Source organism: Bubalus bubalis, chromosome 17, assembly GCF_019923935.1.
Source record: "Bubalus bubalis isolate 160015118507 breed Murrah chromosome 17, NDDB_SH_1, whole genome shotgun sequence".
Lineage (NCBI taxonomy): Eukaryota > Metazoa > Chordata > Mammalia > Artiodactyla > Bovidae > Bubalus > Bubalus bubalis.
The window spans coordinates 18,278,008-18,291,167 of NC_059173.1; the positions used below are offsets into that span (position 1 = coordinate 18,278,008).

Consider the following 13,160-nt stretch of genomic DNA (forward strand, 5'->3'; position numbering starts at 1 on the left):
TAACACCAGTTTAGGGAATATATTGAAAAAACATCAAACTAATTGTTTGAAATTAAGATTCACATATATGATTATTTAGAAATTCTCTTGCAGATTCAAATTTTTCAGTAAAGCAACTCAAGTGTGCAGGAGACAGTCTGATAACACAGTAGAAGGGCATAGGTAGGAAAAAAAAAAAAGTCAAATAAATTACAATACATCTGTATGATAAAATTGTATAGAATCATTAAAAAGCATGTTTCTAAGTCATTATCAGCAATATTAGAAAATGTTCACAATATAATATTTTGTGGGAAAAAAACAGGATACAAAACTACATATGCTATATGAGCCAATCTTGTTTTAAAATGTAAATATGTGCAAAATTAAAAGTCTGAAACACAACACAGTGTGCCAAACATTAACAGTGGCTATCGTTAGCTGGTAAAATTGTGGGTGTTTTCACTTTATTCTTTGTACTTTACTGCATTTTCCTAATTTCCCATAGAAATTTGTTATTTTTACTATGAAGTAGCCTCCACCAAAAAAAAAAAAAAGTTAAGAGGCAAAAGGGGGAGTTCCCTGGCAGGCCAGTGGTGAGGACATTACACTTTCACTGCTGTGGCCTAGGTTCAGTCCCTGGACAGGGAACTGAGATCCTGCAAGCCATGCAGTGCAGCCAAAATTTAAAAAAAAACAAAAGAGAGAGACAAAAGGGAAAAAAAGAAAGAAAAACAATGGCTGCCTGTCCATATGTCTAAGAAAGAGAGCTCTGGGTAATGAATACAAACCTTCCTGTGAAACTTAACACTATTATCACTCCTAAAAAACAGCCACTGAAATCACAAATGAGTTTTAGGTAATGACAAAGATAAACCAGACAGTTCTGTTAAACTGTGATCACAAGAGAAAAAAGCAAGTATCTTTTCACCCAAGTGAAAGATGGGTGATATTTCTATGTTACAGTTAGGTCTTCCTGGAGCTCTTCCTGATTCAGTTAAAATTTCAGATCTTTTAATGTTTTCCTTCTCAGTTGTTTCCTAAATGAATGCCATTGAATTATTGCAGAATAAGATTGCAGTAGCTTTATCCAAACCAATAAAGACATTAAAAACACAGCCTTACCTTTTTTGTTTTTGTGAAAGACATAGTGTTTGTAGAGAAGATGCTCTACTTGGCTCATCAGCTAATGTAGCCAAAATAAAGTTGGCTTCCAATAACATATCGTCAATACTTAAAGCCATGGGTCTAAAAAAGGCAAAACCAGAGCAAAAACCACACTCATTTTCTGATGGACACTGAGAAAACATTAGAAAATGATACCTGATTTTGGAGTAAAAAGAAACAGTAAAAGTAGAAGTCTTATTCGTTTTTTCACAAATTGAGATAGTCCTTAGACTTAAAAGAGCCCTTAAAAATCATCACATCCTAACCCAATCTCTTTGAAATTTTAGTTCTGAAGTATAACATACCATAGTTTCATAGAGATTTAACTTGTTTAAGGCATATATAATTTTCTAATTAGGCAATTTATTCAGTATATCAAGTTTATAAATGTTTTCGCTCTGCAAAATAATGTATTTTTCTAAATCAAGTCACCAATCAAAAGAACACTAGGTTATAACATCTTTCAAAATTTTAGTTTGATAAGTGTTGCTAGTAAAGTTAAGGAATTCCTGAGGTGTGAATTAATTTCAACGTGACCCAAAGGGTTTTATTTATTAGTATACAACAAAAGAAAAAGAAATAAACTCAGAAATGTCCCAAAGACCTACTTCCCAGGCAAGTCAAAATGAATGGCTATAGGAGCATGTATAGCTTCTGAAAATGTCAGCACTCCCTGAAAAGAAAAGAAGGGGAAAAATGTGAAATCTTTATTAAAAACTGCCACTGATAATTCCAACTGGACACTACTTTTGGTTTTACCTTCAGTTCTTTGAAGCAAAATGTTATTTCAGTGTCAATTCCAACTTGAAAGAAGTCAAACTCATCTGGACCAACAAACATCTCACTGTATACAGAATCGGTCAGGTCTGTTCAATATTATAGGAAAATAAAGAATAACATCAATTCTGTAGGTATTTGTGAAATTTTAATAAGAAAATATAGTCAGGGACTTCCCTGGTGGTCCAGTGGCTAAGACTCCTTACTCCTAATGCAGGGGGCTGGGGTTCAATACCTGGTCAGGGAACGAGATCCCACATTTCGTAACTGAGAGCTTCCCTGCTGCAACTAAAGATCCCACACAGCTCAACAAAAATGGAAGATCCTGCAATTAAGACCCAGTGCAGCCAAATAAATAAATATTTTTTAAAAAAGAAAAGTAAATATAACCATAAATTGTAGGTTAAAAATAGCCACAAGTTCTTTGACATTTCTTCATTGAGTGGTAGGGTCTATACCTGTGTCCCTTCCCCTTGGGGTGAGTGGGCTTTCTGTCTACTCTCACTAATAGTATGTGGTGGAGTCATCTAGTGCTAGTTTCTGGTCTGGGCCCAGGCACTAAGAGACTGCCATCTCCACTTCCTCTATCCCACAAGCTGGGAGGGGTGGCCAAAAAAGAAAAAAATGGAAAGTAAAAATCAACTTCACAGAATGGGAGAAAATATTTGAAATCATATATATATGATAAGGGGGGCTTCCCAGGTGGTGCTAGTGGTAAAGAACCCGCCTACCAATGCAGGAGACATAAGAGACACAGGTTTGATCCCTAGCTTGGGAAGATCCCCTGGAGGAGGGCATAGCAATCCACTCCAGTATTCTTGCTGGGAGAATCCCACGGACAGAGGAACCTGGCAGGCTATGGCCCATAGGGTCGTACAGAGTTGACTGAAGTGACTTAGCACAGCATGGCACATATGATAAGGGGCTAGTATTCAGAACAATAAAGACAAATAACTCAAGTGAAAAATAAACAAGGGATATGAACAGACATTTCTCCAAAGAAAATATACAAATAAACAATAAGCACACACAAAAAGATACTCAACATCATTAGTTACTAGAGGAATGAAAATCAAAAGCACAATGAGACAACACTTTATACCCACTGCTGCTGCTGCTGCTAAGTCACTTCAGTCGTGTCCAACTCTGTGTGACCCCACAGACGGCAGCCCACCAGGCTCCCCCATCCCTGGGATTCTCCAGGCAAGAACGCTGGAGTGGGTTGCCATTTCCTTCTCCAATGCATGAAAGTGAAAAGTGAAAGTGAAGTCACTAGAATGGCTATAATCCAAAAGACAGACAATAACAGGTGAATTTTGTTCTCTTTTATTAAAATTTCATGTGCATTTTAAAAATGAAAATACAATCATACTATGCATACCATTTTATAATCTATTCAATAATATATCCTGGCTATATTTCCACGTCAATAACTGAAAGTTGCTCAGTCGTGTCCAACTCTTTTGAGACCCCATAGACTGTATAGTCCATGGAATTCTCCAGGCCAGAACACTGGAGTGGGTAGCCTTTCCCTTCTCCAGAAGATCTTCCCAACCCAGGAATCAAACTGGAGTCTCCTGCATTGCAGGTGGATTCTTTACCAACTGAGCTATGAGGGAAGCTCAGTCCCTTATGTCAATAAGTACCTTTTCCAAATTATTTGTGTGTGTTGGTGTTTTGTGTTTTCCACTACAATATTAACTTCAATAAACATCTTTGATATACATACCCATAGAGAAAGAAATGTATACATACACACAAACAAGACTTTTTTTTTTTTTGGCTGTGCAGCATGGCTTGCAGGATCTTAGTTCTCCAACCAGGGACTAAACCCAGGCCCATGGCAGTAAAGGCCTAGAATCCTGCTAGGCCACCAGGGAACTCCCAAGACTACTTTTAATAATAGCTTCATTGTATTTCACCAATTAAACCAATCTCCTGTTCTCAGATATAAGATATAGAAAAGTGCTTTTCTATATTAAGTGCTTTTCTCCAGATAGGAGGATTCCAGGTGACTTTATGTGCTGTTTGTGTGTTTTTAATTTTCTTCAATGAACATGAATTATTTAAGCATAAGAACAAAGGATTTCTCCTTTGTTCTCCTAGTATTTATATTTTTAAAGGACCAAACAATACCTTACAAATACCTTCATCTCAATCAAGAAGGCTCATGTCACGACTTGTGGTTGCCATGGGGGAGGGGGAGGGCAAGGGAGGGTTGGACTGGGAGTTTGGGATTAGCTGATCAAACTATTAGACGTAAAGTGGATAAGCATGTCCTACTGAGCCGGGGCTGGACCCCGGCAGGTGGCACGGTCCAGCCCCGGCTCTACTGTATAGCACAGGTAACTGTATTCAATATCCTATAATAAACCATGATGGAAAAGAATACAAAAAAAGAATATTTTAAAAAATAAATTAAGAAAAGAAGGCTCATGTCACTCCCAGTGGGCTGGCAATAGAGTAGGTGCAATAATAAAATTAAACAACTGGGTCCCCAGCCAAGCATAACTATAACTACTCATTAGAAAGCTACTCACAAGGGATAGCATCTCCTGGTTACTAAATGGCCATCTTTATTCAGAGATGGCATTATGAATATAAAACAGACCCTCTCACTAGCCACGCATATACTTTCCAGATCATGCACTTCTAAGTGCCAAAAAAGAATACTAGATGAGACGAGAGAAGCAACAAGAGCACGGTGGTAATGAGCCTAAGCCCTGGAACCTGACAGCCTCTATTCAGATCATAATCCACCACTTATTAACTGTGAGACAGCAGCAAGTCACTTAGTTTCTCTGTGCTTCATATTGTTCATATGGAAAATGAGGATACTAATAGTAGCTACATCACAGAGTTGTTACAAAGATCAAATGGATTCACAAATGTAAACCATTTAGAACAGCATCTGGCAAAAACTAAACACTACAAAGTTACCTGACCCACCTTAAGCACTAGTTATACTGGTTTTTCACTTTCTTTATTTTTTTTCAGTGTTTATTTTATTTTTTTTACTTTTTTAAAATATAAATTTATTTATTTTAATTGGAGGTTAATTACTTTACAATATTGTATTGGTTTTGCCATACATCAACATGAATCCGCCACCTTTCAAATAATGTTTCTACCTTAATATTCTTTTTTTGCTGCTGCTGCTGCTGCTAAGTTGCTTCAGTCGTGTCCCACTCTGTGCGACCCCAGAGATGGCAGCCTGCCAGGCTCCCCCATCCCTGGGATTCTCCAGGCAAGAACACTGGAGTGAGTTGCCATTTCCTTCTCCAATGCATGAAAGTGAAAAGTGAAAGTGAAGTCCCTCAGTCATGTCGGACTCTTTACTGCTATCATCCCGCAAATATTATCCAAGGTCAAAGAATCTCAAACAGCTTATGCCAAAAATACCCTAGCAAATTTCCTTAACAGCAAAACTCTAGATTTAATTATGCCATAGTGTCTCCATTCCATCTGGATAATTCTTGGAAGAGTGAACTAAAGAAATATTCACATTTTCTGCCCTACATATTTGCCATCTGGAATATCTTACATTTCTAACTTAAAGTTAATTTTTCTTTTTATGTGGTCAAATATCATCTCAATTGGATGGCTGGCCTCTTCCCTTCCTTTATGCTAAATACAAAGGATAAGAAATAGACCTTAAAATTTTAACTGAAAAAATATTTTTCTCAGTAACCATTCTAATTTTAAAACAATCTGAATTTCAAAGCCAAGTATTTTAATTACTGGTTGACAAAATTCTTTGGTCTCTTGAAAATTTTGATGATCTTTCTATGTTTTACTTTTACTGCCTTTTAGTAAAGAATAAATATTATGCCAGTAATATTTACTGTATAACCATAGAGTAATCAGGAAAGCCAGGAAGTAATATTCCATCAAAGCACAGTGACAGATATAATCCTTACCCATTGATTCCTCATTAGAACTCTTAATGCAAACCTTCAGTGGAGTAACAGCAAGAGTAACTTCCTCTTGACTCGATGTAAAAAGAACAATTGCCTCAGCAAGCACCCTATAAAATGCAATGAATAATATTACACTATTTGAAGAACAGAAATAAATTATCTTATGAAATGGAACTCAAATCTTTAATCTGGAAATAAATAGTTGAACTGTCCTGAATTTTAGAAAAATCGACCCCAAAGACTTATCTCTATTCTTCCACGTGACGTGCTATATTTTTCGTATATCTTAAAACTACACCATTGGAAATTCCAGGGTGTTCCAGTGGTTAGGACTCATGCTTTCACTGCCAGGGCCTGGGTTCAATCCCTGGTCCAGGTTGTCCTGACATCCCAAATGCCCGTTCATCCTGGGTTCCCTTTTTAAAAACACCTTCATTCAGATACAATTCATATTCTACACAATTCACAGATTTAAAGCTGTATGGTTTGCATTTCCCTAAGGACTAATGATGTTGATCATCTTTTCGTGTGCTTGTTGGCCATTTGCGTATATTCTTCGGAAAAATATCCATTCAAATCCTTTGCCCATTTTTTTTAGTTAGGTTATTTATCTTTTTATTATTGAATTAAAAGTTCTGGTTTATTTTTTAAATTCAAGTGAGGTTAGATAAAAATGAGATTCTTAGAATTTCTGTAATGTTGGTGTTAACCTGATGCTAGACCTTAGATTAGCAGTGTTTCTCAATGCCAAAATGTCAGGAACACCTACCAAATTAATCTGGGACCTTTTCCAGTGTTAAGGGAGAGGTACAAGATATCAAACAAGCTGATACAAAAAAATGACAACATGAATGTGCAATTCAAAAAAGAAAAATACAAACTTCTAATAAATGTAAAAAGATGCTCAAGCTCCCTAGTAATAAAATAGACATAGTAAAGAACAACTAAAATGCCATTTTCTACCAAACAGGTTGGTAAAATTTTTGAAGATTAATCATAATCCTTTACTTGGAAGGATTCTCCTACACTTTTGGTAGGAATGTAAATTGGCACAAACTTTTCAGATAGCAATTTGCTAGTCCATATGTATGCAAATTTAAAATTTGTGTAAGCCTTTGACCCAGCAGTTTCATTTCCAGGACTCAATATGTGTTGTGGGCTTCCCAAGTGGCTCAGTGGTAAAGAATCTGCCTATTAGTGCAAGAGATGTGGGTTCAATCCCTGGGTCAGCAAGATCCACTGGAGAAGGAAATGGCACTCCATTGCAGTATTCTTGCCTGGAAAATCCCATGGACAGAGGAGCGTGGTGGGCTACAGTCTATGGGGTTGCAAAAGAACTGGACACAGCTTAGCAACTAAACGACAAAGTATGTGATACAATTTTGAAAGAGAAAAAGGTATCCATAGATAAAGGGGAGGGAAAGTTATAGACAAACTGACTATAAATAGAAGATGTAAAAAGATATACACCAAATCGTTAACAGATGTTACGCCTGCCAAGTGCAATATATGGGGTAAGTAGAGGAGAAAGACTTTCATTTTTCATCTTTGCACTTTTCTATAAATTTTAGATGCATTGCAAGGAGTATGTATTTCTTTTGTAATTTAAAAAACAGTAAGGGTGATGCTTTTGAACTGTAGTGTTGGAGAAGACTCTTGAGAGTCCCTTGGACTGCAAGGAGACCCAACCAGTCCATTCTAAAGGAGATCAGCCCTGGGTGTTCTTTGGAAGGAATGATGCTAAAGCTGAAACTCCAGTACTTTGGCCACCTCATGTGAAGAGTTGACTCATTGGAAAAGACTCTGATGCTGGGAGGGATGGGGGGCAGGAGGAGAAGGGGACGACAGAGGATGAGATGGATGGATGGCATCACCGACTCGATGGATGTGAGTTTGAGTGAACTCCGGGAGTTGGTGATGGACAGGGAGGCCTGGCGTGCTGCGGTTCATGGGGTCACAAAGAGTTGGACACGACTGAGCGACTGAACTGAACTAAACTGAAGGGTAAAATATCTTTTGGCTTACAAAATAATTAATGTTTAATGCTACGGTTTAATTGAAAAATTGAATTCCCCCTCACTGACAAATATATCTCACTCATTTTCTAGGAAAAAACAAACAAACAGGGATAAAATCAATCACATAAAATCTGTTATGATTTCCTCGTGCTGCCTGTTTTGAGACACACAGTGTCTTATAGAAAGCATCATATGAATGCAAAGTGTTGTCAAATAATATATTTTTCTCTTAATACCACTTGATGTAGCAAGCCACCGATGGGATATTTCTAGAACTCTCTTGGCCAATAAATTATTATTTCTACCATTAGGCAGTTATTATCTACTATTATCTTTCTTCAGGTTTCCTCTTGATCCTATAAGGTGATTTCTCCAAGTCTAATGTTAACTTTAAAAAATGTACTTGATTTAAAAGTTCTAGGGCATTAATTCTTTACTCTGTGACCATACTATATTCAGGAAAAAAACAACAGAGAACTCATTACCTTGGTTGAATCACTAGTGTATTAGCACACATATTCTTTTGAAAAATAGCTTGCAAAGGCCGACTTTCTTGAAAACACACATTATGAATCTTTTTAATACCTTAAAAATAATAAAGCAATCCATTAATAATTTTAAGTGCAAAATTAAAATTTTTAAAGACTTTTACACTTTTAAGTTCAGATTAAAATGATACAATTAAAGTAATATTTAATATCTAGCAGATGCACATAGGTTACAAGAAACACTAACCGTAAATGAATGTGTTTATCGCTCCCTAGTGGACACCATGTAACACGTCACACCCTCCAAACAGGCAGCAGAGTTCCCACATTCTTTTGAAATATGGGTAACTTCTTAAATTGTGTGTAAAATGGTAATGGCCCACTACCAATCATATATCTATGATTCTCTTCCAGAATTTTTCAACCAAGGCTGCTATTTCTGGATGGGACCTTTGAACATAAAACCTGAGCATTGAATCTGTGTGTTCTTTCCCTCTGAGAGGATGAGAGGAGTATGGAGCAGTGATGGCTATGGTCCAGTGTACCCACAACTACAGTGTTCATTGCACAGGCATATCTCTGACCCTCTCAATATTTCTATGGGGTAGGTACTTAATCTCAGAAGAGGAAGCTATAGCTTGAGCTTGGTTAAATGACTTCAAGGCTAAGCTGTTTTAACAAGTACAGTCAGAATTTATCTTTTTCTTTTTTTCTGAATCTAAGTTTGAACATAGAGCCCATATAATAAAATCCAGGTAGGCTACAACTTTCTACAGCATAATAATGTTACAATGAGAATCAAAATGATTCACTATAAATAGCATTTCTCAACTTATTTTTTTAACTTAATAACAGCAATATTTATTATTTTCATAAATATTTACTGAGCACTTACTGTCTGCCAGGCTGATCAATTAGTTTTTAATGATCATCAAAAATACAGTGACTCAAAATAACAAGTGTTTGTTATTTTTCACTTTTCAGTTAAGTGGCTCCTCTGGTTTGGGCTGGCTTCACTGTGGCTGGATCGTTTTGAATGGCCTCACGTTCATATCTGAGGCCTCACAGTTGGGACACTGGGACAGTTTGGATGGCTGGGGCCTCACACCACACGGTCTCCAATCTTCCAGGTGTTTACACAGGCTATGCTTATTCTTGTGTTGATGGAAATGTTCTTAGTTTAACAGTGGAAGCTGACGGGCCTCTTGAGGCCTAGGCTTGGAACTCACACAACAGCAATTCTAGTGCATTCTACTGACATCAAAGCAAGTCCAAGGCCAGCTGAGATTTGAAGTGGGGAAACAGACTTCAGCTTTTGAAGGGAAAGCCTGCAGATAATTTATGAGGTTTTTTTTTGTAATCTACCACACAAGAGATGATTTGGGAGCTATGGACCAGTGAACAACTTGGACAAAAATCTTAGACCTCACGAACCTTACATTCTAGTAAAGAGAGGTACACACTAAGAAAACAAGTATTAATGAAACAATTGGTATATCACATAGTGGGCTTCCCAGGTGGCGCTAGCAGTAAAGAACCTGCCTGCCAATGCAGGAGAGAGACATGGGTTCGATCTCTGGGTCAGGAAGATCCCTTGGAGGAGGTCATGGCAACCCACTCCAATATTCTTCCCTGGAGAATTTCATGCACAGAGGAGCCTGGCGGGCTACAATCCATAGGGTCGCACAGAGTCAGACATGACTGAAGCAATTTAGCACGCGTGCACACATGTCACAAAGTAGTAAGTACACAGGAATAAAAAAAAAAGGCAGAAAGGGAGCTGGGGAGTGCCAGTGGTGGGGGTAGCAATTTTAAATAGGGAGTTCAAGAAAGACCTCATGGAAAAGATGCCATTTGAGCAAAGACTGAAGGAGATCTTCAAAAGATCCAACTATGCGCTGTCTGGAGAGGGAGCTTGCTAGGCAGAGGGGACAGCAGCCCAGCCCTTGAGGAGAAAGTATGCCTGGGACTCCTGGATCATGTGGGACCTCACAGGCCATTGTAAAATCTTCAGCTTCTACCTTGGGTACAATGGTGAGTTTTTGAGAGTTTTGAGCTGGAGTGACATAATCTGACCTATTTTAAAGGTGTTACTGTGGCTGCTATTTTGGAAAGATATGAAGCTCACAAGTTGGCATATCTTATTTTAAAAAATATTTTCAAGTTACTTTTAGATGGATACGTAATAGGATACAATAGATGTGCAAGGCATAACATTTGAAAACTACCAAAAATAGACAATGAAAGTTAGTCACCCTCCACCTCTGACTCCTGCCACCCTAGCACTCTTTTCAGAGTAACTACTGTCACCGGTTTCTTAGGTATTCTCCAGGAACAGTCCATGCATATACAAGTACAATCATACCTCTGTAACAAATATCTGACTCAGGTGAATATTGTATTGGTATTACCAAGGATGTCCAAGTAATGCCTTATTTCTTTGTCATCCCTGAGGCTCTTTTTCTTGCTGCTTGCTTCCTTCCCTTTTTTTGTTAACACAAACAAGACACTTTCAGTTTAGGCCTTTGATCACACTGCTTCCTCATAGTAGAATGCCCTCCCATTTCTGACCATTGGATGTGAGGCCAGCACCTACAAGACCTTCCTTTCCTCTTCACCTTTTCTCTCCCAAGTACATCCATTGTACCCTTTTAAAACCAGCTTGGTTGGGGGCTTCCCCGGTGGTCCAGTGGCTAAGAACCTGCCTGCCAATGCAGGGGACACGGGTTCAATCCCTGGTCAGGAAGATCCCACATGCCGCGGGATAGCTAAGCCAGTGCTCCACAACTGCTGAGCCTGTGCTCTATCTAGAGCCGTTGAGCTGTAACTGAGCCCTCGTGCTGCGACTACTGAAGCCCACCACCTAAAGCCTATGCTCTGCAACAAGAGAAGCCATCACAATGAGAAGCACCACAACCAGAGAGTAGCCCCTGCTCGCTGCAGTTAGAGAAAACCCATGCAGCAATGAAGACCCAGCGTGGCCAAAAACAAATAAATAAATCTTTAAAAAAATAAAGTAATTTGGCCTGATGTACTTCTTCATTGCATTTTTTTCTAGCCTTCTAGTTTAATAATTTTCCGTGACAGAATGCAAATGGGATAAAAATTTAAAGTCCTGTTTACTTTGTGTCATTTACTGACTTTTTCTAGTGCTGCACAAAGTACTGAACTATAATGAGACAAGGAATTTTCACCAGAATTTCTTCCTTCCTTAAGAAAGTCTTATTATTGAAACAACAATGAAAACAAAACAGCTGAACTAAATAGAATGCTCAGCAGTGTTGACTTAAATTCTGGCATAAGTTCCTTATTGTCTCACAGACCAGAACAAACAGTCTGCGGTCCAGCCACCAGTCCGTGGACCGCTTGAAAGCACTGGTCTGTACCATCTGCCCCCAGCAATGGAGTACCTGATGCTATGATAGAATCCTGCCTGCCATTTCATAACTCAATCTGCAACTTCCTTCAGTGCCTCCAGAGAACTCTCTCAGACCTGAAGAGGCACAGCTAAGGAAAAAGCATTATTTTGGAGATGTTCCATTTGTGGAGTCTGGAATTTCAGAGGTTAGTGATAGCTCAAAAATCTTACAAGTCGGCCAGTGCTCCTAATTCCTTAACATTTACTGTTACCAAAGTTTAGTCATGAGTAGATCTGTAAATGCCCTGTCAAAAAATCTTAAAACCCTCAAGTGGGAATCCTGCCCTCTTGACACCATGTCATTAATATACATGTACAAATCAGGGTTTTATTTTCACTCAAATAGCCAGTGCCCCCCTCTTAGGGAATCCCCTCTCTGTTGGAGACCTGTTTTCTTGATCAGAACAGAACTTAGTAGCAGGCGCTTTGGATCAGCAGAACATGTTCTTCGGGGACAACTCACTGATTCATTTTTAGCTACTCAGGGACTTGTGCAAATGAAAATACAGAGGGTTGATAGAATTATTATTAGGTGAATATTTCATATGAATCTTGGTTCTTGATGATATAAATCATCTTTTTTCCATTAATAGATGCTAAATACTCTAAGAAACCACCATTCTGGGAACTACTTGTGGTTAGAGTCAGAGAAATTAGTCTTTTTTAGTGGCTCTTATTTTCACAACTGTTTTCTATCAATGAAGAGAGCCAAATTCACTTCACTGTCCTTCATTTCTTCCCAAATTCCAAATATGTATTTCTAGCAATTTATTGGATATCTCTGCCCAGGTGATTTTTCTCAACTAAATTTGAACACTGTTTTCCTGCCAGATTACATAAATAAAATTGCAAGCATAATTTCCTGAGTACATACAGTTTGGGAAAATATAAGTATTAATATTTACCCCAATTACTATGCTAGCATCTATCGCCTCTGTTCCCCTTCCTTCCTGAGCCATCCTTCCCTGTTGTGTAGCCGCCATGAGGTTTGGGAGGCACCAACTTCACTTCAAGCATCACTTGTGGGCCCTCACTGGTATAAATCAATTGATGTAATCTTATCTCCCTTGTGATTGAATTTGGTCCAGATATGGCAATAAGCCAAGGCAATTAGAGAATGGAATTCCTGTGGTCCCCCAGGATTAGTTTAGGTTGGTCCAACCAGAGCCAAGCCAAGTACTTTTGCTCAATGCATGTATGAGGTATAACTCTCACTCCTCTTATATGAAAGAGCAAGCATGTGGCCCCAACAGCTGCTGCTAGAAGTCACCTTATTATTAAAAGTTTATAAGAGAAGCTGGACTTAGTATAAATCACATGGAGGAATGTAGAGCTGAGAGAATTTTAAAAGGAAGAAGGAGAAGCAGCTGCTGCAGCCTGGACCAAACCACCC

At 38.4% G+C, this 13,160-nt stretch overlaps 1 protein-coding gene across 4 annotated transcripts in view; it reads right to left on the reverse strand.

The window, feature by feature from the left end:
* The window catches only part of RAD9B (RAD9 checkpoint clamp component B), a 28,608-nt gene that overhangs the window by 8,462 nt on the left and 6,986 nt on the right, over positions 1 to 13,160 (reverse strand). For all 4 annotated transcript variants that reach the window (XM_025267635.3, XM_025267633.3, XM_025267634.3 and 1 more), the window contains 5 exons: positions 8,347 to 8,446; positions 5,844 to 5,950; positions 1,906 to 2,012; positions 1,755 to 1,819; positions 1,105 to 1,227 (listed from right to left, as the gene is read on the reverse strand). In XM_025267635.3, coding sequence (XP_025123420.3) covers positions 1,105 to 1,227; positions 1,755 to 1,819; positions 1,906 to 2,012; positions 5,844 to 5,950; positions 8,347 to 8,446 — 502 coding nt within the window. The remainder of the gene's footprint in view (positions 1 to 1,104; positions 1,228 to 1,754; positions 1,820 to 1,905; positions 2,013 to 5,843; positions 5,951 to 8,346; positions 8,447 to 13,160) is intronic.